General features: G+C 47.7%; 1 protein-coding gene, 1 long non-coding RNA gene and 3 pseudogenes across 4 annotated transcripts in view; 4 read left to right on the top strand and 1 right to left on the bottom strand.

Moving 5' to 3' along the window:
* Positions 1–11,064, bottom strand: part of LOC117313411 (uncharacterized) — a 28,534-nt gene extending 17,470 nt beyond the window's left edge. The window contains exon 1 of the long non-coding RNA XR_012333428.1: positions 10,064–11,064. This is a non-coding gene — a long non-coding RNA (uncharacterized lncRNA). The remainder of the gene's footprint in view (positions 1–10,063) is intronic.
* On the top strand, positions 1–27,382 carry UCP3 (uncoupling protein 3). Of its 3 annotated transcripts, none has more exons than XM_073808487.1 (7): positions 1–139; positions 5,519–5,738; positions 6,262–6,463; positions 6,711–6,911; positions 8,059–8,160; positions 8,640–8,820; positions 27,235–27,382. In XM_073808487.1, exons 2-7 carry the CDS (start codon positions 5,613–5,615, stop codon positions 27,254–27,256), a joined length of 834 nt encoding a protein of 277 aa, XP_073664588.1. In that variant the 5' UTR covers positions 1–139; positions 5,519–5,612; the 3' UTR covers positions 27,257–27,382. The 3 variants fall into 3 exon arrangements, with proteins under 3 accessions (XP_073664588.1, XP_073664587.1, XP_033718193.1); XM_073808486.1 differs by lacking the exon at positions 27,235–27,382 and adding an exon at positions 11,049–13,041; XM_033862302.2 differs by lacking the exon at positions 27,235–27,382 and adding an exon at positions 11,219–13,041.
* On the top strand, positions 11,671–22,775 carry LOC141279287 (protein FAM91A1 pseudogene; annotated as a pseudogene).
* Positions 23,079–23,796, top strand: LOC141279288 (protein FAM91A1 pseudogene; annotated as a pseudogene).
* Positions 23,856–24,484, top strand: LOC109547059 (protein FAM91A1 pseudogene; annotated as a pseudogene).
* Positions 27,383–27,773: the final 391 nt, after the last annotated feature.

Raw genomic sequence — 27,773 nt, forward strand, 5'->3', positions numbered from 1 at the left:
ACAGGTGCCAAGCCAGAGGCTGCAGAGACGACAGCAAATGACAGAGGCGTGATCAGGTCCTTGCTGCCACCTCCTGGGATGGAGCCCTGAGGAGCCTTAAAGAGACCCTATGCTTCCCCCACTTTGGCTGGACTCACAGGTAAGACCCCACTCTCCACCCCACCTTCCTCCTCCAAGTTCTCCCCTCGCAGCAGCCTATGGAGAGCAGCCAGGAGCTGTCAGGGGTCGCTAACCATAGCAGGACAGAGCCGGTAGAGGTTCAGTCAAGATGAGGGAACGGCAGCCCTGATGAGGGCACTATGGCGGGGCTGGGACTCCACCCCAGCTCCTGTGTCACTCACCCAGGACTCACTTCCCCCTTGCCCTGCTGGCTGCCTCTGCTGTGATTTTGCAAATCCCCATAGATAAAGAGGTGGCTTTCTCCTTAGTCTGACCCAGAGTCCCGAGGATTCCCCCAGAGCATAAAGCCCTTTCCCCATGAGGCCCCCTCTCCTGAGTAGGGGGGCCACCCCAGCTCTGCTCAGACAGCTTCCTCAGTGGGGATGCAGTAGAGGCTTTGCCAGGAGGGTGGAGTCAGGCAGCGTATCTCAGAAAAGGGGCTTCTGATCCCTGCTTCAGAGCCACCACAGAGAACTTGTTTCTAATGCAGATTCCCAGACCCCAGCTCAGACCTGAATCTCCGGGGCTGAGGGCCAAGAATCCACTCTGTAAACAAGCAGCTCAGGGATCCTGAGCTCTCCCTGAAGTCTGAGACTCTGGGTGGTGGAACAGGAACAGGTGCTAGACAGACCTGGGCTCTAATTCCAGCTCCATCCCATTAGCCTTACGATTAGCTGAAGCCCTGGAAGCCCCAGGGCCCTTGTTTATGAGGACAATCATAGCAGCTACCTTGTATGCCGTATAAAAGGGTTGAACTAGTTAATGCCTGTAAAGCCCTCAGCACGGTGCCTGGTGCAGGAAGCACTCGGCAGATGTTAATGGGGCACCACGACTCTGGGCGTGCAGGCTGAAATGTCCCATCCCTCACGTGCCCCAGCAGAGCACAGGAAGGAGGGTCTGCTCTACGCTTCACCTTTGCCAGTGGGAAAGTTCTGCTGGCTGCTAGGGCTCCCTGGGTACCAATTCAGGAGGCTGGAGTAAAGGGGGAAGGAGGTTAAGGAGCACTGGCCTCAGGGCCCCTGCCTGTGCCCACCATTGTGGCCTCCCCCCTGCCCTGCCCCCACTTGACCAGTGAAAGTCTAGAGCCCTCCGCACCTGAGTCCACTCCACCCTCCCGTGGGGGGCTCGGGACAGCCTCTGGAATAGGCTCCAGCTTCACCCTTGGCCGCTGCTCTTGACCAAGTTCAGGCTCCAACACCTCTTGCTGCACCATCCCTTCAGCCTCACTTGTCTCTGAGCCTCCAGTCCATCCTTGACACCTGCACCAGCCTGATCCAAACACAGGTCTGATGGTGTCATTTCTCACCTTGAAAACACCAACCAGTCCCCATTCTCGCTAAGTACAGCTGTGGCATTTGAGGCCCTCCACCAAAGAACACTGTGGCCATCTCAGACCTTGTTGCCCATTTCCCCACCTCAGCAAGTGGGGTCCCTTGGTCAACTGGTCCTCCCTGGACCCCTCTGGCCCTGGGCCGTCCCTGTACCAGGCTGCACAGAGAACCAAGATAAGTAGCCCCAGTCCCTGCTTTGGGACACCCCCCCCCATCTAGGCAGGAAACCATTGCAGTTAATGAGTTAATTCTAGGGACTTCTCTGGCAGTCCAGTGGTTAAGACTCCACGCTTCCACTGCAGGCGGCACAGGTTCGATCCCTGGTTGGGCAACTAAGATCCTGCATGGCGCGCAGCGTGGCCAAAAAAAAAAAAAACCAGAGCTAATCCTAAAGAAGGTGTGGGACGGAGGCAGTTGAGGACAAAGGAGGTTCAGAAGGGAAGCCGTGCCTGATGGTTCAGCCCCTCTGGCCAGAGGACACAGGCGGCCCCTGGGAGACGGACCCAGCCCATGAGGCAAAGCCCACCAAGTGCTCCCTGCAGGGCTTGGCCCATCGCAAACACTCCACTGCCAGGGGCCAATGGCAGGGAATGCACTGAGTCACACAGCCCTGGGCGGGATCCCACCTCTGCTCCTCAGTTCCTGACTCTGAAAGTGGAATTAAAATACCTAACTTGCAGGATTCTTCTATTAGAGCCTGGGTGGCCACCAAGCTTTTGAAAAAGGGACACTTGTACAACCAGCAAGAGACACTAGAGAACACACCTCCCAAGGGCCTCCCTGCCCTGAGAGTCGGGCCCTCACATTCCTGAAGCCGAGGTTCCCAGCAGCACAGCTCCTGTCAGAGGAGGGGAAAGGCCAGGGCTTGAGGGAAGAGAGGCTGACAGGATGCAGGCACTGGCAGCTATTCCCACACACAACCAGGCACTTTCATTCCAACCCCAGACAGAGGAGCCAGAGCCTCCCTGCCGGGGACTGAGCCTGCCTGGCAGCTGCTGGGCTTCTGCAGGGCGAAGGGGAAGGAGGACAGTGTTCCCCCCGCACGCCTGCAGTGCTGTCCCCTCAGCCAGGCTCAGCTCCACGCCAGCCTCCCAAGGGGCCAGATCCTCCTTGGACCTTCTCAGGGAGGCAACACAGAAAGGCAGGCAGACGGGCTGTGGGAGGAGCACTGCAGGGGGAGCCTGAGGCCTGACTGCGTGCCGTGCGCTGGTCTCAGCCTCTCTGGGCACATTTTCTTCCTCTGCCAAATTGGACACCGATGCCCACCCACCCAGCCCTCCTCGCCAAGCTCTTGTTCTATGTGCTTAGCACTTAATTCCCCAGAGAGGGGTTTTGCATGCAATTTAAAGGGCTTTGAATGCCCTCAACAAAAAAGCAAGATAGTGGATATCCACACTACCACATCCACTGGGGCCCCTGAGTGAACGGTGAAGGGGGCCTTATTGCCACCACAAGAACCTGGTTGGAGCTCTGAATTTGAGGAAGTCTCTTTCCAACTTAAGCCTCTCTTTTCTCACCTGTAAAATGGATTTAAATGCTGTCCTGCCCTCTTTCCAGGGCTGTTTCAAGCCTAGTGGGCTCTGACACTGGTGGCTGGTAACACTGAGCAAGCCAACATCTCTGAGCCTCCATTCGCTCAAACGCAGGGAGAGGAAGGGGGAGCCTACCTCTCAGGAAAGTTGTGAGAATTCAGTGAAATCGTGTGTAAAGCTCCACCGCAAGAGCCTCACGCCCCATAGCCATTCCCTCCTCCTACCCTAAGCGGTGCCCTGGACTCTCGCACAAGCGCACGCCCTTCCCTGCACCTGGAACCCCCCTCCCACTTCTCCAGCTGCTGAAATTTTGCCCACCTTTCAAGGCCCTCCCCCTACCCCCCACCATGAAACTGTCCTAATTCTACCTCACAAACAAGAGAGAGGGTTTCTCCCTCCTTGGGGTCCCTTCTTGATGGTTCCTTCCTTCCAACATTGATCCAGTCCATCTTGCACTGCAGTTACGTGTGGGTGTGTCTAATGCCCCCACAAGACTCCTTGAGAGTTCCCCACGGGCAGGTCACACAGACTGTTTTTACTCATCTCCAGATTTCCTGGAGCGCCAAGCACAGAGCTTAGCATGAGCTGGGTCTTAGGGAGGTCCATAGGCCACGACAAGGACTTTGGACTTTGTTCTGAATAACTAGGCGGGGCGGGGGCGGTTGGAGAGCTTTAAAGCAGGGGAGTGACATGATCTGAATTATGCTTGGACACTAGGTTAGGTCCCCATCCAGAAAATCTCCTCCTGCATTTGCTGTCCAGGCCTAACATTCCAGAATCGGTGCACAATTCCCTTTATGACTCCATAACTTCAAAATGTATACAATCCTTATATGTAAGCTATATCTCAATTTTTAAAGTTTTAAAAATAAAAGTAAAATGTTAAGTGCAACTTCATGCCGGGAGAGATCAAGATAAAAGCACCCCCTTCCCCGGGGCAGGATTCAAAAGTTGTCCCTCCACACTATGACCCAGGCTTCCAGACTGGGATCCAGTGGCTGGTGAACTCCCATCTCAACCCATCCTCCATCTCACCTCCTTCATTCCCTTTGGATAATTCTACACCTATCTGTGTTCCTGAATGTAAGCTCCTTGGAGGCAAGGGCCAAACATGATTCATTCCATATCTTTCCTCCCCTAGTACCTGCCATAGTGTTCAAGAAATAGCTGATCATTAAGATAGTCACTTACACCTTAGCATGAATTAGAAACATCAGCTCCTTCTTAAGAACAGACTTTTCTAGGGAAAGGCGACAGCAAGCATAAGAGTCCAGGGAGCCATGTGGGTTGAAGAGACAGGACAGGGAGAACCAGAGTTGTAGACCACAGTCCTGAAAGAAGCCTCAAGTGGTCACCCCTATCTTTTGGAATCCATTTCACCACTGGTGAATAGGTAATATATCATTCCCATTTACCCAAGAGAGGTTAAATAATGTATCTAATGTCCCTCACCCATTAGTAAGCCATGAAGACAGGGCAGGAACTCAGGTTTCCTCACCACAGGACCAGAGTTCTTCTATTACCATAGAGAAGGGGGCACACAGTCAGCCCACTTAACAGCTAACTCTATGAGACTGGCCCTGGCTCCAGGGGTGACAATGCTGAAGGGTCCAGGATCCCAGCACACTGGGGGGCGCCGAGTGTGTGAGTTGGGGTGCCCGTGGGCATGAACTGCCAAGAGATGGCATCAGCACCAAAGGCCTGTACCCGCTTCCCAAGGTAACCAAGGCTAAACCAGGACCCTCATGTACACATGCCCCTGGTCCACCAGCAGTAAGATGGGTGCAGGCACAAGTGCACCCCTGGGGGCAGGGAGGGGGCACAGTCCCCCTCAGAGCCCTGGGGAGGCCGAGCAGCAGAGGGGCCCAGGGTCAGTCACCACCCCCCCACCCCCATCCCTCCACAGCAGAACACCAGCCCGGGAGTCCTACAGTGTTGGGAGGAAACATCTCTAGTCACAGGCTAAATATCTTTGGTGACAGAGAAGCAATCACAGGCTGAGAAGGACTGTGTTTGTTTTAAGTAAAGAAGAGTACATTCAGGCAGGCTTGGAGGAAACAACAACTACAACCCCTCATCCAAGATGGCTAGCAGTTTAACTGAGCCATGAGGCACATTTATTTTGTTGATTTGGGACGGCAGGGCCTAAAGCCATGAGACTTGGCAGCCTCTCTCTCCATACACCTCAGGGAGCAGGCCTTTCGCAGGAAGCAGCCTGAGGCTGGGGAAGGAGAACGGGGTTGGGGGGTTGCTTGTCCCTGCCTGAGCCTTTATACAGTGGAGACCCACCTCCAACCGGGAGGGGAGAGGGGTCAGGGTGAAGATGGCAAGACATAAGGGAGGAAAGTGACCTGTTCTTATAAGTCAAATCCACACAGCTAAGCACAGCCATGCACAGGCTTTTCCCTTATAAACACCCTCCTGATGCTGAGGGGGGCCTGGGGATGGACCCAGAGGGCATGGGTTCTATCCCCTCCTCTGGCCTGTCTCCTGCAGCCTCCTCCATGCACTGAAGCCCAGGGCTGTGCAGCAGCCTCTCTCCTTGGACCTCCGCTGGGCCCTGGAGGGACCGGGCAGAGCCCCTGGGACCATGGTTGGACTGAAGCCTTCAGAGGTGCCTCCCACAACGGCTGTGAAGTTCCTGGGGGCGGGCACAGCGGCCTGCTTTGCTGACCTCCTCACCTTTCCACTGGACACGGCCAAGGTCCGCCTGCAGGTAGGCGCCCTTTGGCCGAGGGTCATTACTCCCATCAGCGGAGGGGCTGAGTTCTCCACCAGGGCACCTGCAGTGTCTGCCCGCTCGCTTTTCCTCACAGCGGACCCTGAGCAGGCCACTCACCCCACTGCCCACAACCCTGCCTCGCCACCTCCCCATCACCATCACCCAAGACCAAAAGATCTTAGTTCCTTGGCAGGACATGCCAGGGCCCTTCATGGCCTTGCCCTACTTTGTAAGCCAAAAAGTGAGAAGTAGAAGTAAGGAATTACTGGGTGAGCTTGGGCAAGCCACTGACAATCTGTACCAAGAAAAACAATCCACGCTGTTCTCCCTGAGGATCCAACACCACACTGTGTACAGCAGTCTGTGGGCTGGAAACTGCTACACAAAACTGTCATTTTTACCGGGATGTGATGCTGTGACCATGCTTTTCCAAGGTCCAGCCCCAAGCAGGCCCCCCTGCACACAGCCCCATCCACCCCCCACCCAGCCCCTCACAACGCTGCGGGGTGTCCCTCAGATCCAGGGGGAGAACCAGGCGGCCCGGAGCGCGCAGTACCGCGGGGTGCTGGGCACCATCCTGACCATGGTGCGCACCGAGGGCCCCCGCAGCCCCTACAAAGGGCTGGTCGCCGGCCTGCAGCGCCAGATGAGCTTCGCCTCCGTCCGCATCGGCCTCTATGACTCCGTCAAGCAGTTCTACACCCCCAAGGGATCGGACCGTGAGTGCTGAGGGGGTGGGCAGAAGCAGAATCTAGGCTGTGGGTCAGAAGGCCAGGGCAGTGCAGACTCAGAGGCAGAGCTGGGGCGTGAGAAGTTGGTAACATGCTCATGAGAAGACTCTGAGCCTCCGGAGCCTTGGCCCAAGAGAGGAAGGCATCAAGCAGGGGAAGCCCCCAGAGATCAGCGTCAGGCCCAGAGAGGTGCTGGGTGGCGGAACACTGGCCCACTCACTCTCCTCCTCTCCAGACTGCAGCATCACTACCCGGATTTTGGCGGGCTGCACCACCGGGGCCATGGCAGTGACCTGTGCCCAGCCCACAGATGTGGTGAAGATCCGATTTCAGGCCAGCGTGCACACTGGGCCTGGGAGCAATAGGAAGTACAGCGGGACAATGGATGCCTACAGGACCATCGCCAGGGAGGAAGGGGTTCGGGGCCTGTGGAAAGGTAGGTCTGGACTCCAGGTTCAGGGGGTCTTGGGAAGTGATTTCCCTACCCTAGGGCTGGAGCAGGGAACTGGGCAAGGGGGGAGCCCAGCACGTGTATTTCAGCGACTCTAAAGGAACATCCCAACCATTGCAACATCCCAGCTGACCCGCCACCCTGCCCCAAATTCAGTTCAGTTTGCCAACTCTTCACCACGTGCAGGACTGTAAGGGAGAGAGAAATGAATAGAAGACATCCTCGTGGCTCTCACAGTCACACAGAGGAGAGGGGACATGTCAAGGAGCAGCTATTCCACAGGGCAGGATGTGCTGGGATCACGCGCAGGGGCAGGGCCGGAGGCAGGAGAGGCCATGCGGGCTGGGGGTTGGGGCGGGGGGAGGTGACGCACAATCTAGGCCTCAAAGGCTGAGCCGGCTCAGCAGAGAGTGAGGGAAGGGCCTCCCCAGCAAAGGCCCACGAGGATGACTGCAGGGCATGGAGAAGAAACGGAGGCCACTGGAGGAAGCAGCCATGAGGAGGGGGCTTCCTTGGGAACAAGGCTTTAGGGTTCCCTACGTGTCTGAGTGGTGGCCACCTTGACAAATGCTGTTGTCTCTCCCACATGTGGCTCGGGCTCACGTGAATCTTGAAGAGGAAACAGTGACCCAGTGAAGGTTAAAGGCAGGACACCTGGGTCACAGCCTCACTTGCTGTGTGCCTTCCTGGAGCCCAGCCCTCATCTGTGAAACTGGGGCGGGGCGGGGGGGGGGGGGTCTTGACGCTCTCCAAGGGCCCTGCCAGGGCTACATCCTGTCACTGTTCCAAGAGCCTAGCCTCCCTCTTCCAAAGAAAGGCTTCCTTTTCTGCCTCTAGCCAGGTCTCAGGGAGGCATATCTTTATTCTGATAGATACTGCAGATTATCCTCTGAACTGTGGCCCAAACAAATACAAGAGGGCCTCTCTGTTTTTTATCTCTAAGATGGACATGGATAACCTGAGAGTTTTTAAACATCAGAAAGGAAAGTATGGAATCTGCCCACCTGAGGTGGGCTCCTCTGAGACCCCTGGAATGGGGCACCATGTCCCCCCCACTGGGGCCTGTGGCCTTGCAGCCAGGGGTTCCACTTCTCCTCTACCCCACTCATCAGCCCCACCCCCTCCCTGACAGGAACTCTGCCCAACATCATGAGGAATGCCATCATCAACTGTGCTGAGATGGTGACCTACGACATCATCAAGGAGAAGCTGCTAAACTACCACCTGCTCACCGGTGAGGCCCTGGGCTCCAGGCAGACGGCCCTCCCATAGCAGAGAGGGAACCCGGGACGCCAGAGAGTGGGCACCACCCACAGGCAACTGGGCTTCAGGAGTGGAGGGAGGCGCAGTGCCCAGCACATCACTATGATGAGTAGGAAAGAACCCCGGACAGGAGGCCCGAGACCTGGCTTCCAGCCCCGTGCCACCTCTCCCCGTGCACCTGTAAGCAAGGGTCACCTTCTCTGACTACAGTTTCCTCCAACTAGGTGGTTGGACTGGATTACCTTCCAACCCTGGGACAGCCCAGTTCTGTTTTACGAGTCCTTACCAAGAGCTCCGCCCTGGGCACTGTGAGAGATTTGGAAAACACTATCCTTACACTCAGGGAGTTCACAGTTTCATGAGGGACAAACAGTGGACACATATGAAACAGAAAGCAAGGGCACGCCTCATCTCACAGCCCAACATTTGCTCTTCCCTAACCTGCGACAGACGACTTCCCCTGCCACTTCGTCTCTGCCTTTGGAGCTGGCTTCTGTGCCACAGTGGTGGCCTCCCCAGTGGACGTGGTGAAGACCCGATATATGAACTCACCCCCAGGCCAGTACCGCAGCCCCTTCGACTGTATGCTGAAGATGGTGACCCAGGAGGGCCCCACAGCCTTCTATAAGGGGTGAGCCTCCCCTCCTGCTGCCAGTACTCCCTCCTAGAGAAGCAGGCCTCCCTCCCCAGCTCCCTTCCTTCCCGCCATGTGGATTGTGTCTACCATGGGTCCACCTGGAAACACACTGGTGAACAGCACAGGTGTAAATGCCACAAAGGACAAGTATAAAGACCTACGGAAATGATTTTTAGAAAGAGTGGACCAGGTCTGATTTGGAGAGTCAGGGAGGCTTATCTGAGAAAAAGGTTTCTAGGCATAGGTCAAAGTGCTATCCCCAAACGTCCTGGGCAGGGGAGGAGGAGGGAAAGGTGGTTGGTAATCCTGAGACTTTTCTCGGACCCACCGCCATCACTGTGGACCACCATAGTCGGCAGCCCTAGTGCCCAATGTGCTTCATGTTTTCTTGCTTCTCTGCCTTGGCATTTACTGTTCCCTCGGCGTGGAATGCCTTTCCTGCACCATCCACATGCTCTACATCTTAGCTGTCCTTCAAAACTAGTTCAAATGCCACCTCCTCCCTAACACTCTCAGGTGTAAACTTTCCCCCTCTGTGAACTTCAGTGATACTTCCTCCACACCACTTTTATGGGATCTACCACTTCCTACTTTGTATCAATATTATAGTATTTGTAAGTTTAAATTATCCCCCATGCTAGAGTGCAGGCTCCTTGCAGCCAAGGACTGTGGCTTATACAGTTGACCCTTGAACAATGCGAGGGTTAGGGGCATGGACCCCATGCAGTTGAAAATACGTGGACAATTTATAGTCGGCCCTCCATACATGAGGTTCCTCCATATCCCTGGTTCCACATCCACAGATTCAACCAACCACGGATCCAACCAACCGCAGATCATACAGTACTGTAGTATTTAATATTGCAAAAAGATCTGTGTATAAGTGGACCCTCACGGTTCAAACCTGTGTTGTTCAAGGGTCAACCGTATATATCTTCCATATCCCAGAGTCCCCAGCACCAAGGCAGCACTCTATAGTGCAGTCATTAACAATCGTCATGACTGCTAAGTCCCTAAGTATGAGGCCTTTTGCTAAGCACTTCACAAATACTATCTCACCCCCCTGAACTGGGCCGTGTTCTCCACATTTACTGGGGAAGAGGCCGAGGCTCAGGAAGGTCATGGAACTTGTCCCAGCTCACAAAGTCTGAATGGCAGAGCCACGGCTCAAACACTGACCGTCAGATACCACCCACATCGTCCATCCCACGCTAAGCTCTTTGCTTGGCCCTCTTACCTCCACCACTGAGGATAGTTTTCTGGCGTCCAGCGTTAGGTTGGGCCCAACAAGCAACCATGTTCTCGACCCTGGGATGACGTCACAAAACTGAGTTCCAGCTGACAGTTCTTTTCCTGTAAGTGCCGCCATCATTTCACTCTTCAGCTGTAGCCACTTGTCTCGGTTTGTACTTTCACTTGGCAAACATTCACCGAGGATCTTGCGGGTGCTGGGCCCTGTGCTATGCGCTGTACCTTAACTCATTTAATCCTCTCGACAGCTCCGTGCGGTAGGTGTTGCTGTCCTCATGTTACAGATAAGTAAGCTGAGGCTGAGAAAGATTAAGTTCAAGAAGCTGGTCAAGCTAGGATGTGAATCCAAGTCTAATGCCAGAGTTCACATTCGTTGTCCCCGTGCTGTACGCCCTTTGAGGGGCCCAGGCTGAGGGTTCAGGAGAGGCCTTGGGGGGAGGTTCTGGTGCCCAAGCTGAGTCCCACGGAGCCAAGAGCGAACAGCCCGGCAAGGAGAGAAGGAGATATTCCAAGCAGAAGGAGCAACGTGGGCAAAGGTGTGGGAGGAAGCGTCTGGCGGGAGCTGAGAGGACCAGGAGGGGATTAGCGGAGAGAGAGGCTGAAGAAGAGGCAGGGGCCGGCCGCTCCCTGAGTCTGCGAAGCACAGCCGAGGGGGGCTCTCGCCCAGCTGCGCTACCTACCGCAGGACAGGCAGGCTTTCCGGAGAGCAGCTAAATTTGGTGTCACGTTGTTTTTGCCCCTCCAGCTGGAGGCCGAGGTCTCCGCAGGGGTGGCCACTCAGGTTGTAAATGAGCCCAGAAATACCCAGCAGCAGAATGGAGTCAGGTGGTTTTAACTGAGCTACTTAACCTCGGTTTCTGAAGAGAAGGAACTGGCAACAATCATAGCTACCTGATAGAACTGTGAGAATTAACTGCCTGACACAGTAACATGGCTCAAAATGTTAGTTTTCTTTCCTTTCCCAACTCCAGCTTCTGCCTAAATTCCTTCAGTAGAGAAGAAAATGACTGAACAATCTCAGAAAATGCTCGTGACTAACAGAAGGCTAGTCCTTTGGCACCAGCACCGAGTGGGGAGAGCGCATAGATCCATGTGGGACTCCAGTCCACCCACCTGACCATGTGGTTGTTTCTCTCATCAGATTTACACCCTCATTTTTGCGTTTGGGAGCCTGGAATGTGGTGATGTTCGTCACCTACGAGCAACTGAAACGGGCCTTGATGAAAGTCCAGGTGCTACGGGAATCTCCATTTTGACTAAGACAAGGCCACTTGGTACTTAACTCGGACAAAACCAGTTAAGGATGGAATAAAGCAGCGGGTCCACACACACAAGGACGTAGACCCACACATGTTTACAGAACTGTTTACTTGCTGCTGACTCAAGAAACAGAAGAGGAGGAAGGACTGTGGTCTTCAGTGCTTTGTCTTAAGAACACCTTTGTTTTGCACTGACAACATGGAAAATAAATTACATTAATTTGTGAAACCCATCAGGTTGGATGCCTAACATTTAGGCAAGGAAAAACAAAACATCCACTTGGATAAAACGGAAGTTTGCAAACTTACGTCCCCTGAAAAATCTGATTAGACGATGAATTATAAACAGGAAAGGGACAGGAGTGGCACGCGATTCACTTGGAAATCAGCTAAGGAGTCTACAGGGTCACCGCCAAAGCAACACAAAGCTTTTGACTGCAGCCTTCGGTTAGCCATGCATCATCAGCTATATTTGTAGCATGCCTGCTGTGTAAAACCCGCTGGGATTCCAGGAAACGTGAGAAGAAAAGAAAACCTAGAACCTGTGTCAAAGGAGCACTGCTGAGCCAGTGTGAGGCTTAGACCCATAAATGTTTGCTGATGACACTGGAGAATCAAGAGGGCAGCCTCAGTCTCTTTCCTGTAAAATGGGAGTAATAATCCCTTTCCTCCTACCTCACTTGGGGTGTTTATGAGGATCAAGTGAGAAGGTGGGCAAGAAAGCACATTATAAAAGCAAAAGCTCTGTACAAATGTAAATAGAAGGACCATGCCTTGGGAAAGATTTTGTAGGTCAGTGAGGAAGTGCCAGGGAAGAAGATTTTGAAAGACACAGTTGTCTAGAGGTGAGACCAAAGGAACCAGGGGTTTGGGGGCCAGGGGTGACAAAGAATGATGTGCAGCTGTGGGAGCCCCCCACTCCGTGCTGGACTGTGAGGCACCTTGAAGGGTGTGGAGTTTGGGGACAAAGAGATAAATACTGAGCTGAGAGCCTAAAGTACCAGGAATCAGAATTTTTGGAAAATTACTATGACTCAATAAAGGAATTCACACCTTGAGTGTGGGAATGAGAATAGCCACTTTTCTGCCTTCTCTTTCTTGGATGGAATCACCCTTTCTCGCTTCAGGCTTCCCGTGTGTCAGCGCTGGGCCACACCTGGCCCACACACATACACTGCCTTCTGCCCTTCTGCAGGCTGGCTGCTCTGTCGTTTAGGGGTTCGGCATCTCCATATGTAAAAGGCAGGCTTGAACCAGATAACCTCCTTCTGAACTTAACTGGCCATATTTCACATTGATAATTGGGACCCAGAATGCCAGACTTTCTGCTTCTTAGCAGCCTGTGTGGCTCTGATGACAGAACTGGGTTCAAACCACAGACACACACACATACACACACACACAACTATTAGCAACCTAACCATGGGGAATTCTTGCACCTCAGAGTCCTACAGAGAAGTGGGAATGACAATCCTCACTTTGCAGGAGGTGTTCAGTGATGTCATCCTTCCTTCCCTACTCTGACTCCTCTGCACCCTGGGGAAAAACGAACATCCACTTTCCGAAATCAGCACTTTCCTAAATCTAAATCATAATTTTTGAGCATCTACATATACGAAGTGGAAAGTCCAAGCAAAAGCAAAAAAATAAAAATTATTTTGATTTAATGTCTGGTTCAGCTTTCAAATAAAAGCTGTATTTAAAACTTTCTCTTTCTTTTGACTTGACAGCATGTGCAAATCATTTTTAAACACTTGGTCTTGATTTGTAAGTTCCTAGAGGCCAAGGACTATGCCTTCCATGAGTTTCTATGTAGCAGTATTAACCCATCATCTATCCAGAGCACACTATTTAGATGCTGCTGCTGAAAGAGAGGGGATGAATGCTTCTGAGAGATATTTTGATTGAGATCAGAAGCCTAGTGACCTCCAACTTCAGGCTTTTGGGAGAGGGAAAACAAGATTGGTGGGAGGTCTTCTGAGGTTTTTCTGGGCAAAATACTAGATCTCTTTCCCCATTTCTTAAAGGCAGAGGTTGAACCAAATGACCTAAGACTAAAGTTCTGTGATTCTAAGAACTAAGAGCTTCCTCCAAGCCACAGGCATTCCCTTCCTAGTCCTGCCTCCCAATTTCTGCCACCAGGAAGCCAGGGATACAAACTCCTGAGGTCAGATCACCAGCTGAGGCCAATACCCATTCCCCCACTGCACCCTCACAGACACCTACCTCCATCAAGTCATTCAAAATGTTACCGAACCGGGCTTCCCTGGTGGCGCAGTGGTTGAGAGTCCGCCTGCCGATGCAGGGGACGCAGGTTCGTGCCCCGGTCCAGGAAGATCCCACATGCCGCGGAGCGGCTGGGCCTGTGAGCCTATGGCCACTAAGCCTGCACATCCGGAGCCTGTGCTCCGCAACGGGAGAGGCCACAACAGTGAGAGGCCTGCATACTGCAAAAAAAAAAAAAAAAAAGTCATGTACCACAATGTTCACTGCAGCTCTATTTACAATAGCCAGGACATGGAAGCAACCTAAGTGTCCATCGACAGATGAATGGATAAAGAAGATGTGGCACATATACACAATGGAATATTACTCAGCCATAAAAAGAAAGAAAATTGAGTTATTTGTAGTGAGGTGGATGGAACCAAACTTGAATCCTCTCGCCCACACACAGTAAAGCTGACCTACTGACACTGGGTTGTGGTGAAGGTAAGTACAGCCCTTATTGCAGGGCACCAAGCAAGGAGTTCAGGAAAGCTAGTACTCAAAACATGCGAACTCCCTAATGGTTTGTTTTGTTTGTTTGTTTGTTTGTTTTTGGCTGGGTCGAGTCTTAGTTGTGACACACTGGATATTTCGTTGCAGCGCACAAGCTTCTCTCTAGTTGTGGTGCATGGGCTTGTCTTTAGTTGTGGCACACAGGCTCGGTAGTTGCAGTGCATGGGCTCTCTAGCTGCAGCACGTGGGCTTAGTTTCCCTGTGGCATGTGGGATCTTAGTTCCCCAACCAAGGATCGAACCTGCATCCCCTGCATTAGAAGGTGGATTCTTAACCACCAGGGACCCTAGGGAAGTCCCACACACACACCAGGGATTGAACCAGTGCCTCCTGCAGTGGAAGCACAGAGTCTTACTCACTAGACCACCAGGGAAGTCCCAGCAAAGCATTTTTAAAGGCAAAGTGAGGGAGGGGCATCCCAGGGTCTGTGAACAGCTTGTGCACAATTCTCTGATTGGTTGATGGTGAGGTAACAGGACGATGTCCCAGGGGTAACATTATCAATCCTTAGGCGCCAGTAGGTCTGGGGGCTATGGGCTCATCATCATCAAGTAGTTAATTTCTTCCATTTGGTGGGAGTTTTAACATCTGTAAAACTACTCAGGAAATGAGCATCAGATATGATTATCTAGGTAATTCACAGAGGAGCTAAAGCAGAGACTACAGGAGAGGGGTCTGTCCCAGGAAGGCCCCATAGGGTCCTGCTGGGTTATAGAAAGAAATCTGCTTTTTCACAAACTCTTCTAGTATATCAGGAAAAATGAGATAGTTTGACCCCTGACTCAGTCACATTAGTGACATAGTGGATTATTGACTTCACAGAAATCTTGTTAGTAAAAGTAATATATTTAAAGGAATATTTTATTCAGGAGGAATGAATGTTAAGTAAGGAAATATAATTATACCTCTATAGATGAGCTATTTTGTGTCGGGACACTCTGAAAAGTACAGAGCACTATACAAACCAAAGTATTCATTGTGCATACATCGTTAGCCACACGTTGAACTACGTGCTGAGGTGAACGAGGCCCATCCTGCCTTCAGGGAGTTCACTGGGGTGGTGGATGGTGGAGCAGAAGAGACAACGATGCAGTGTGATGAGAGCCACCGTAGGGAAATGCACAAGGCACTCAAGAGCAGAAACCCAGATGAAGGACACCTGACCTGGTTTGGGGCCCAGGAAGCTTCTTTGCAGAGGACACCTAAAGGACAGATAGGAGTTATCCTAGCAAAAGAGGGGAAAGTCATTCTAGGTAGAGGGAACGGCTTGTACAAAGGCCTAGAAAGAAGCAAGAACAAGGGGCATCCAAGTATTGCCAGCTATCAGCATGGCCAGGTTGCAGACTAAAAGGAAGCAGTGAGAGAGATGGGGATAAAGAGGAAAACAGGGGCCCTGAAAGGCTGGAGAAGCCACATATTATGGACTGAATATTTCTGCCCCCAAAATTCATATGTTGAAGCCCCAACACCCAATGTGATGGTATTTGGAGTTTGGGCCTTTGAGAGGTGATTAGGTTTAGATGAGGTCATGAGGGTAGCACCCCCATGATGGGAGTAGGGTCCTTATAAGAAAAGGAAGAAAGACCAAAGTGCTCTCTCTCCACCATGTGAGGATACAGTGAGAAGCCCGTCTGCAAGTCAGGAAGAGGGCCCCCACCAGGGAACCTAATGGATGGGCACCTTGATCTTACTTCCCAGCTTCCAGACCTTAATGAGAAATAAACTCCTGTTGTGAAAGCCACCAGGTCTGTGATATATTGTTATGGCAGCCTGAGCTAAGACACCACCCTAAGAAGTCTGGGGTATTCTGAGGGTAATGTGGAGCCGCTGAAGTGTTTCAAGTAGGGATGACTGACTGCAGTGCAGAGAATGAATTAGCGGGGTGGACTCTGGTCACAGGAAGATGAAGCTGTTGTCATAACCCAGACAAGAGTATTGGAAGTGGGAGTTGAGTGAATAGAATAGTAATAAAATCAATAGAAGATTCCATCTGGAAGGAGTAGTGAGAAAAAAGGACAATGCTCACATGTTCTAAGTAACTTAGAAATACCCTCAGTAATATTCCCAGCAAATCATTTTTTGGCCTCTGAACCAAACCACTTGGGTAGTAGCAGACTCACCATCTCCAGCTCTGCCTAGGAGAGAGTTTTCTGATAATGAATCAAAGGCACAGATCTTGTAGCATTTGTTGCTTTGCTGACTTCTGTTATTTGTTAAACATATGCTGGGTCTGACATACATAGGGGACTAAGATGCCCCTCCGACAGGCTCCCACAACCCTGGTCACACTGTGCCCACCTGTCTGATGGTCACACTAGCCTATAAGTTCCTTGCAGGCATGAACAGGGTATTGTTTACACTTGAATCCCTCGCCCTTAGTAGAGTGCCTGGAATATTGCAAACTTAATGAGTGAATGAATTAATGTTTTAATTTTTAAAAATTGTAATAAAAGTCACAACATAAAATTTACCGTCTTAACTATTTTTGTGTTCAGTGACATCAAGTTCATTTATAATGTCATGCAATCATCCATCCTGAGAACTTGTTTCATCTTGCAAAACCGATATTCCATACCCATGAAACAATAACTCCCCATTTCCCTCTCCCAAAAAGCCCTGGCAACCATCATTATACATTCTGTCTCTCAATTTTACTGTTCTAGGTACCTCATATAAGTGGAATCATATAGAATTTATCTTTTTGTGACTGGCTTATTTCACTTAGCATAATGTCCTCAAGGTTCATCCTATAGCACGTGTCAGAATTTCCCTCTTTTAAAAGGATGAAAAATATTCCATTATATATATATATGTATATGTATGCCACATTTCGCTTATCCATTCTTCCATCAATGGATATACTTAGGTTGCGTCTACCTTTTGGCTATTGTGAATAATGCTGCTATGAACATCTGTGTACAAATCTCTCTCCAAGGCCCTGCTTTCCATTATTTTGGGTATATACCCAGAAGTGGAATTGCTGGATCAATTGCTGGATCATTCTGTTTTTCAATTTTTGAGGGACTGCCATACTGTTTTCCATGGCAGCTGTACCACTCTGCATTCCCACCAAGAGTGCACAGTGTTCCAATTTCTCCACATCCTCACCAATACTTATTTTCCATTTAAAAAAATAATAACCATCCTAATGAGTGTGAAGTGGTATCTTGTGGTTTTGATTTGCATTTCCCTGATGATTAGTGATACTGAGCATCTTTTCATTTGCTTATTGGCCATCTGTATATCTTCCTTGGAGAAATGTCGATTCAAGTCCTTTGCCCAACTTTGAATTGGGTTTTTGTTGTTGTTTTTGAGTTTTAGTAGTCCTCTATATATTCTGGATATTAACCTCTTATGAGACATGTGATTTGCAAATATTTTCTACCATTCTGTAGGTTGTCTTTTTACTCTGTCGATTGTATCCTTTGATGCACAAAAGTTTTTAATTTTCATGAGCTCCAATTTGTCTATGTTTTCTTTTTTTTTTTAATTAATTAATTTATTTTTGGCTGCGTTGGGTCTTCATTGCTGCGTACGGGCTTTCTCTAGTTGTGGTGAGCGGGGGCTACTCTTCGTTTTGGTGCACGGGCTTCTCACTGCGGTGGCTTCTCTTGTTGCAGAACACAGGCTCTAGGCACATGGGTTTCAGTAGTTGTGGCACGCAGGCTCAGTAGTTGTGGCTCGTGGGCTCTAGAGCGCAGGCTCAGTAGTTGTGGCGCACGGACTTACTTGCTCTGTGGCATGTGGGATCTTCCCGGACCAGGGCTCGAACCCGTGTCCCCTGCATTGGCAGGTGGATTCTTAACCACCGCGCCACCAGGGAAGTCCCTGTCTATGTTTTCTTTTGTTGCCTGTGCCTTCGGTATCACATTTAAGAAATCATTGCCAAATATAATGGTATGAAGCTTTTATCCTGTGTTTTCTTCTAAGAGTTTTATAGGTTTTTTGGGTTTGTGGGGTTTTTTTTGGTCACGAGGCATGAGGAATTTCCCCAACCAGGGATCAAACCCATGCCCCCTGCATTAGAAGTGCAGAGTCTTAACCACTGGACTACCAGGGAAGTCCATATAGTTCTCTAGATCTTATATTTAGGTCTTTGATCCATTTTGAGTTAATTTGTGTGTATGATGTTAGGTAAGGATCCAAGTTCTCTCTAAAATAAATAAATTTTTAAGAGCTAAAGAAAACCCCTTCCTAAAATAGAGCTTTGCCTTTGAGAGCAAAAAACAATGAATAATCTATTTTTGCAGAGGGGGTGGGGATCTCTTGAGTATTCAAGTATACATCTCAATTCATGTCAATGGAATGAGTATGAACCTCGTAACAAAAACCAAAGTTAGAATCCCCGTTCTGATACTTATTAGCTATGTGACATGGGTCAAATTCTTGGTCTCCTTAAGCCTCAGTTTATTTACCTATAAAACATGGGTAGGGCTTCCCTGGTGGCGCAGTGGTTGAGAGTCCACCTGCCGATGCAGGGGACACGGGTTCGTGCCCTGGTCCAGGAAGATCCCACATGCCGCAGAGCGGCTAGGCCCATAAGCCATGGCCGCTGAGCCAGCATATCCGGAGCCTGTGCTCCGCAACGAGAGAGGCCACGACAGTGAGAGGCCCACATAACCCAAAAAAAAAAAAAAAAAAACATGGGTAATAATTTGACAGCAAAAATCCACAGCTTTGTCAACTAAAAGTGGTAAACTTTGTAGGAAACAAACTGGATTCCTCATGCATTGTTGGTGGAAATGTAAGATGGTACAGTCACTTTGGAAATTTTTGAATTTTTTAAAATATTAAATATATATTTACCATCTGATCCAGCCATCCTACTTTTAGGTATTTACCTAAGAGAAATGAAATCATATGTCCACACAAAGATTTGTACGTGAATGTCAATAACAGTCTTATTCATAATAGCTCCAAACTGGAAATATGTAATCCAAATGCCCATCAACTGGTGAGTACACAAACAAAATGTTCTATATCACTGTGATGGAACACTACTCAGCAATAAAAAAGGACCAGACTGCTGATTCATGCATCAACAGGGATGAACCTCAAAAAACATTATGTTAAGTGAAAGAAGCCAGACACCAAAGACTACATTGCACTTATATGAAAATTTTAGAAAATGCAAAGCTGTGGAGACAGAAAGTAGTGGTCATCCAGGGCTGAGGTGAGAGAAGGAAATGACTGCAGACAGACACAACACAACTTTTGGGGGTGATGGAAGTATTTTAAAACTGGATTGTGGGGCTTCCCTGGTGGTGCAGTGGTTGGGAGTCCGCCTGTCAATGCGGGGGACACGGGTTCGTGCCCCGGTCCGGGAGGATCCCACATGCCGTGGAGCAGCTGGGCCCGTGGGCCATGGACGCTGGACCTGCGCGTCCAGAGCCTGTGCTCCTCAGCGGGAGAGGCCACAACAGTGAGAGGCCCATGTACCGCAAAAAAAAAAAAAAAAAAAAAAAAACTGGATTGTGGTCATTATTGCACAACTGTATAAATTTACTAAGAATTAATTAAATCATACACTTAGCAATGAGTGAATTGTATGGTATTTAAGTTGTACCTCAATAAGGCTATTAAGAGTGCAAATGGTTATGACAGTTCATGGCAGTTCTACTGTAATAGACAAAAAGTGGACACAACTGGAATGTCCCATCAACAGTAGAGTGAATACGCTGGATATACTCATACAGTAGAGACTATACAGCAACGATAATTAAAGATCTACAACTTCATGTAACTTGGCTGAATCTCACAAATTTAATGTTGAGTGAAAGACAGAAAATAGTACAATTCCATGTATATGATGTTTAAGAACAGGCAAAACAAATATTTGATGTTAAAAATCAGTATAGGGGGGCTTCCCTGGTGGCGCAGTGGTTGGGAGTCCGCCTGCCGACGCAGGGGACGCGGGTTCGTGCCCCAGTCCGGGAGGATCCCGCGTGCCGTGGAGCAGCTGGGCCCGTGAGCCATGGCCGCTGAGCCTGTGTGTCTGGAGCCTGTGCTCTGCAACGGGAGAGGCCACAACAGCGAGAGGCCCGCATACCGCAAAAAAAAAAAAGATCCTGCATGCCACAACTAAAATCTGATGCAGCCAAATAAATAAATAAATATATTTTTAAAAATCAGTACAGTAGTTATTCTCTGGGAAAATAGTGACTGAGAAGGGACATGAGAGGTTGTTTCTGCAGTGTTAATAGTGTTTCTTTTTAAAATTTTTTAGCTTTATTGAAGAATAATTCACAAATAATGTTAATGTTTCTTGATGAGCGCAAATTATATAGAGGCATTCACTATATGAGAGTTTATCAAGCTGTACACTTATGATTTGTGCACTGTTTAATATGTATGTTATACTTCTATAAAAATTTTACTTAAAAGTGCACTCAGGGCTTCCCTGGTGGCGCAGTGGTTAAGAATCCACTTGCCAATGCAGGGGACCGGGTTCAAGCCCTGGTCGGGGAAGATCCCACATGCCCGGAGCAACTAAGCCCGTGCGCCACAACTACTGAGCCTGTGCTCTAGAGCCCATGAGCCACAACTAATGAAGCCTGCACGCTTAGAGCCCGTGCTCTGCAACAAAGAGTAGCCCCCGCTCACTGCAACTAGAGAAAGCATGTGCACAGTAACAAAGACACAACTCAGCCACAAATAAATAAAAGAAAATAGATAAATAAAAAAAAAAAGTGCACGCAACTTGAAGAAGGGACCACTGGTTATCTCCAAGAAGTGTGTGTGTGTGTGTCTGTAGGGATGATGAGAGGTGCTAGCCACGTAAAGATCTGAGGAAAAGTGTTCCAGGAAAAGGGAACAAGCAGTCCACAGGTCCTATGGGAAGGAGCTTGGCATGTTCAAGAACAGAAAAAAAGACCTGTGTGGCTGGCGTAAAGTGAATGAAGAGATGAATGTGAGATCATTCATTTATTCATTCATCAGACATGTAAGAGTTGTGCCAGAAGCTGACATGTCAGAGGACAGCCAACTGTCCAGAAAGTTTGGCAGAGAAAGAAAGGAGAAAAAATAGCCACTGTAAAAGGAGTAGGAAAGTCCTGAGGTTATCTTTTAATTTATACACACACACACACACACACACACACACACACACACACACACACACACACACACACAGAGTAGAAGAAAGGAAAGATTGAAGATAGGAGGAAAGGTCCTAGAGAAAACAGAAGAGCATAGAATAATGCGTGCAGGTAGGAGGGATCACTCTGGAAAACCTAGAAATAAAAGAGTCACATAGGCAAGAATTTTGAAATGGAGAGAAGCAAAATGAAGGCATTCTCCAATCCTTTCATTGAAATTTGAGGAACAGTCACATATGAGAGTAGATTAGTGAACCTGCATAATTATTTACAAGAATGATGATTTTAATTTTAAAAGCTCTTTTTTCCTTAAAGTATAATTTAATGAAGAAACTGAGATTCTCTGATGCACCCCTGACACTCTTCTCTGCCGTGCTGAGCTGTATGGAGCCCTCACCACGGGGCAGCCGGGCATTCTAAAGTGTAAGGCACCAGGCCTCCTCCAGGCTCCCCACCAGCTGTCCCAGGGCCCTCGCACCATGGATAGGAAGTTCCACATCAGGCACAGCCACTCACGGAACAGGCTGCCCACCAACACGTGATAGGGTCTTGGAAATTCACAGAGGAAATATGCAAAGCAGATTGTCCTCTACATACCCACAGTCAGTTATGATACAGAAATATAACTTAAACACGTCAAGGAAGATTGAATGCAAATACTTTGAGGAACTATTACAGTCGAGATTATTTCACGCTGAATATTTACCATTTATTGGGTATTGTGGTAAAGGGTCTGAGGATAACACCATTATCATATTACGCTGAGATTATAGAGGACATTATGAACAATGAAAAAAGTTATGCTTTAGGAGTTCCCTAGTGGCCTAGTGGTTAGGATTGCGGGCTTTCACTGCTGTGGCCCAGGTTCAGTCCCTGGTCTGGGAACTAAAATCCCACAAGTCGCCTGGCGTGGCCAAAAAAAAAGTTATGCTTCATTGCCCAATTTTATTAGGGCTGACTATCTACGTTTTCTTGGCAATAAAAAGATAGCAGTACATTGATATTATGAATCACTGTAGATCATCAAACTTTTTCTTTTTGAAATTTGAGGAATGGTCACATCTTCTACCAATAAAGCCAGTGGAAACTGCCAAAGAGGCATGGTGAGTGGTGTAGGCTGGTCAGAACTCAAAAATGACATAAAGATGTGCATTTTGCCTGAGAAATATACTCAACTCTCTGAATCCCTATATTACAATATGCTACATAGTTTATACAACAAAGGATTTATTTGAACGTGTCAATATCTGAATTTTATTCTCCTGAAGGTTTTGTAATGAACTGAGTTCAAGATGACTAGGTGATTACTTTGAAACTTTATATTTCTTTCAATAGATGAGCATACTAATGTTGCAGAGCTTGCAAATGTCCTTGAGATAGACATGTCACTGGCTAAGAATGTTTCCATGTATTGCTGCTTGGGCTCTGCCCCTAAGAAGAGACGTAAGTAATAAATGTGCAGCAAGTACATTCGTCAAGGTGCAACGTTCCATCTGCAAAAAGATTTAAAAGGACTTTCCATCCACAAAAGATACTCTTTTTATTCGATATAAGATGGCAATGAAAGGGACTCCCCTCGTGGTCCAGTGGTAAAGAATCCACCTTCCAATGCAGGGGATGTGGGTTCAATCCCTGGTCGGGGAACTAAGATCCCACGTGCTGCAGGGCAACTAAACCCGCGCACCGCAACTACTGAGCTCATGCGCTTCAACGAGAGAGCCCACGTGCCCTGGAGCCCGCGGGCCACAACTGGAGAGAGAAAACCTGCACGCCACAACTAGAGAGAAGCCTGTGCGCTGCAACGGAAGATCCCATGTGCCGCAACTAAGACCCGATGCAACCAAAATAAACCAAAATAAATCAATTAATTAAATTTAATTTAAAAAAAAAAGATGGCAAGGAAAGTAGGAGTCCTGAAAAGAAGTTTTGTCAGCTCTGGTACTGATAGAAATAGTCAAGATCCAGCTGACACAGCCAGTATAAGCAATTTGGATCTGCCTACAGGACTCACAAAGCATATTGCTTGCCTATTTGACTCAACACTTTCCTTTGTAATGATGAGAAATTCTGTACCAAAAGTTGGCAGACTTTCACATAAGTCTCTAGACAGCTTCCTTACAGAACTAGAAAAGGTTCAAAACACTAATGAAGAAAAAGTGCAGATTGCAGAGATATTTTGATCAGGCACTCACTCTGAGAAACACCATACTGTCTCTGTATAATAATGATACAGTCACACAACTACATAGCCAGAACAATCATTTATGGTTTTCTTCTGGATCTTTTAAAAGGTGTGAGAGCCTTCTTGATTCGGACCCTGTGACTTGCAGCAGAGTTCTAAACAAAATTACACATGGCTTGTTTCCATGGCTCCTCTCATTTATGAATACAGCCCATCAGCAATAGTACTCCTCAGAATATTAGACCAGTTATCCAGAAGCCACTGCTCAGAAGTCAGATCCCTATTTCTTTTACTGGCCAAAGGTAGAAGACTTCAAAAACCATCAGATATATTTCAGAGCTAATACTGAGTATTAATAATGTTTTGGAGTCATAATCCTGAAGTAATTCCTACTTCAGATTAGCTCAGATGTTAAATGATGGGATGAGAAAAACCTTTTCCATTTGATTAAAACAGAACTATAAGGAAAGTTTGCTGTATCAATATGGATGTTCACAAAACACTGCAAATATTAAGGAATAAAGTGGGCTTGCAGGGATTTCTGTGAATGTGTCACCATATCGAAGCTTCTAGTCAACGTGTAAACAGAAAACCTGGTGATGCTTCTGATGAGAAAGGAGAACCTGATTTACCATATTTAACTTCTGGCTCAGAGCAAATGAAGAATCCTGTGAAATGGTCATTGAGGAAGCAACAACAGATTCAACAACAAAACACAACTCTGATGTTGCCACAGCAGACGTGACTGGCTTTCTCTTAAGCTGTGCTTTGAAATTCCACTATTTAGCTCTGAATTAAATGAGAAGTTTGTAGGAAAACTGCTACATACAACTTTTGCAGAGAAGAAAGCCATCAAAGACTCTGACATTGCAGCATAAAATTCTCTCTACATGTCCTTAACTTTGCTCACTCATTCAGGGAAGGTGCTTCAACACTGGATATACACACTGAGGCCAACTTATTCAAGTCCACTTTACCATCTTATGCTGATACGGGAGTTCTACTTCTTGTAAATTAGAGATGCCATCGTATCAGAATGGTTTAGAGTGTCACCTTCCTCACTTCTCACTGCTAATCTTCATTTGCAGTAATTTAGTTACACCATTTGTTATTCACACTTGGTGTCTTTTTTTCTTTCTTAAAGTGAGCTTTATAGTGCCAGTCAAAAAAACTATTCTGCTGGTGCAATATAACTTACACTTAATGATGTTAAAAGTGTGTTGTATTGATGTTTGGCAAACATTTAATTTTGTCTGGAGTCTTGCTCATTACAGCACATCCTAATGCAACAAAAAGCTCCTTTTTTTTTTTTTAATTGATCCCTAGGTTGTTTGTTTCTTTTTAACAAAGAACTTTTTAGCAATCAGCACTGTACTTTTATTTTAAGGCAAATCTACACTTCTGGATGTTTTTTGTTTTGTTTTCGTTTTTTAGGGGTTTTTTGGCCACAGCAAGCAGCATGTGGTATCTTAGTTCCCCGACCAGGGATTGAACCCAAGCTCCCAGCATTGGAAGCACAGAGTCTTTTTTTTTTTAATTGGGGTATAATTGTTTTACAATGTTGTGTTAGTTTCTACTGTACAGCGAAATGGAGTTCCCTGTGCTATAGAGCAGGTTCTCATTAGTTACTTATTTTATACATATTAGTTAGTGTATATATGTCAATCCCAATCTCCCAATTCAGCCCACCTTCCCTTTCCCCCACTTGGTGTCCATATACTCGTTCTCTACATCTGTGTCTCTATTTCTGCCTTGCAAACCGGTTCATCTGTACCATTTTTCTAGATTCCACATATATGCGTTAATATATAACATTTGTTTTTCTCTTTCTGACTTACTTCACTCTGTATGACAGTCTCCAGGTCCATCCACGTCTCTACAAATGACCCAATTTTGTTCCTTTCTATGGCTGAGTAATATTCCATTATATATATGTACCACATCTTCTTTATCCGTTCGTCTGTCGATGGTCATTTAGGTTGCTTCCATGACCAGGCTATTGTAAATAATGCTGCAATGAACATTGAGATGCATGTGTCTTTTTTTTTTCTTTAATTAATTAATTTTATTTATTATTTATCTTTGGCTGCATTGGGTCTTCATTGCTGCCCGCAGGCTTTCTCTAGTTGTGGCAAGTGGGAGCTACTCTTCCTTGTGGTGCGTGGGCTTCTCATTGCAGTGGCTTCTCTGGATGTGGAGCACGGGGTCTAGGCACGTGGGCTTCAGTAGTTGTGGCACTTGGGCTCAGTAGTTGTGGCTCACGGGCTTAGTTGCTCTGCAGCATGTGGGATCTTCCCAGACCAGGACTCGAACCTGTGTCCCCTGCACTGGCAGGTGGATTCTTAACCACTGCGCCACCAGGGAAGCCCCCAATTTAATATTTAAAATGCAGGGTTTCTTACTTGACAACAAAGATTCATTAAAGAATTTAATCCAGTTTTGTTGTTGCAAATGTTCAAAGTAATTCTACCTCGTTTTGGGTGGCCATTTCCCCCACCTTTTTTTTTTTTTTTTTAAGAAATCAAGAAAGAGAAGAACAAACAACAAAAAGTCATGGACTGGGGTGGGGGGGTCAGGGAGGTGTGGGTGGGTGTGGGGCTTCCCTAGTGGCGCAGTGGTTAAGAATCCGCCTGCCATTGCAGGGGACACAGGTTCGAGCCCTGGTCCGGGAAGAGCCACATACCACGGAGCAACTAAGCCCGTGCGCCACAACTACTGAGCCTGGCTCTAGAGCCCACGAGCCACAACTACTGAAGTCCCCGTGCCTAGAGCTTGTGCTCCGCAACAAGAGAAGCCACCAAATGAGAAGCCCGGGAACTGCAATGAAGAGTAGCCCCCGCTCGCTGCAACTAGAGAAAGCCTGCGCACAGCAACGAAGACCCAGCACAGCCAAAAATAAAATAAATAAATTTACAAAAAAAAAAATCAGTGTCTTTCTTGTGTCTTTTTCATTTTCAGTGTTTCAAAAAACGTTTTTAAAATTTTACAGTTCCAAAACTGTAAGTACATATATATATATTTTTTTTTTCAGTGAACTAGATGTGAAACAGGTTTGTAAAATGCACTTATCTGTACCCATTGTGGACAAAGAATGTCTGCCTGCCGTATCAGTAAACAAAGGATGTTGAGACTATCAGTCCATCAGCCACTGCAGCCATCACCAATGGTGCACCCTAAGGGGATTCATGATGGAGAAAAACAGGATATAATTTTATTTAGCCCAGACCCTTGCATCTTCCCGTACACAGAAGAGTGCTAAATTCATTAACTTGAGATATCTGGTTTTTCTTTAATTAGCAGTAATCTTTTGATGTTCAGCTACCTGGTGTTTTTGCAGAAACTCCTATATACCCTGGCTCTTCCCCTACCTCTTCAGAACAGTCCTTCAGAGGTATCTGAGAGGCTGTATCCTGGGCTTAAGGCCTCAGTAATGCCCCAAATAAAATATAATTCTCAACTTTTAGGTTGTGTGTTTTTTTCAGTTGACACCAAACATTCTTCACTTTCTCCATAAGACATCTTATGATTTGGATGAGCTGTACCTCTAAAAATCCAGAGGTAGAGTGTCTGTAGCAACACCCTGATCTGCCTGGCTCCATCCTAAGGAAAAGAGAATTTAACAGGACTTCTAAAGAAATCCATGTTGAATCCTGGTGATATCTACTTCTCTTTTTAGTATCCACACATCATCCTTTTAACAGTCCCTTGAATTTTGCTAGGGACGAACAAACATCTCATAGGTATATAGTCTTTGAAATCCAGATTCTTCCCTGTTTTGGCAATCAGGGCAACACATTTATTTCCAAGCCTTTGTTTTACTCTATTTTTCATGTCTCCTCAGAGATCACCGACCAGTTCAGTAGTCTCACCACAAACTTGCTGAGTATCCTGGGAATCCGTTCATCACAGCCAAAGACAGAAGCTTACATGCAAAAGCTAGGCCAGCAATGGATGGGAGACTCCACAGTGCCAGAAATAAATTTGTGGCTGGATTTCTCAGTTTCCACTTTGTTTCTGCCAGGATCATATGCTCAGTGTGTTTTTTTCTTTTCTGCTATAATTATCCAGTCCCATTCCAGCTATAGTCTCCTGGCTGACAATTCCTTCTGCTTGTGGACAAAAAATACACACACTGAGCTGATTAACCAGGGCTTAAGTCATGGCACACCATTCCTAACCGTGTTACATTAGGCAGATGATTTAACCTCTTTGGCACGCATCTGTAGGTCAGAGGTTAATACCAGCCTCACAGGGTTATGTGAAGTATCCACACTGAACCTGAACGTAGTAACTGCACTCACTAAATGTTCGTCTTCCCAGATCCTCCCATTACACTTCCCAAGGGCACTTTCAACAGCAGCCCAAACAGCATGCATTGAG

Source organism: Tursiops truncatus, chromosome 8, assembly GCF_011762595.2.
Source record: "Tursiops truncatus isolate mTurTru1 chromosome 8, mTurTru1.mat.Y, whole genome shotgun sequence".
Classification (NCBI taxonomy): Eukaryota; Metazoa; Chordata; class Mammalia; order Artiodactyla; family Delphinidae; genus Tursiops; species Tursiops truncatus.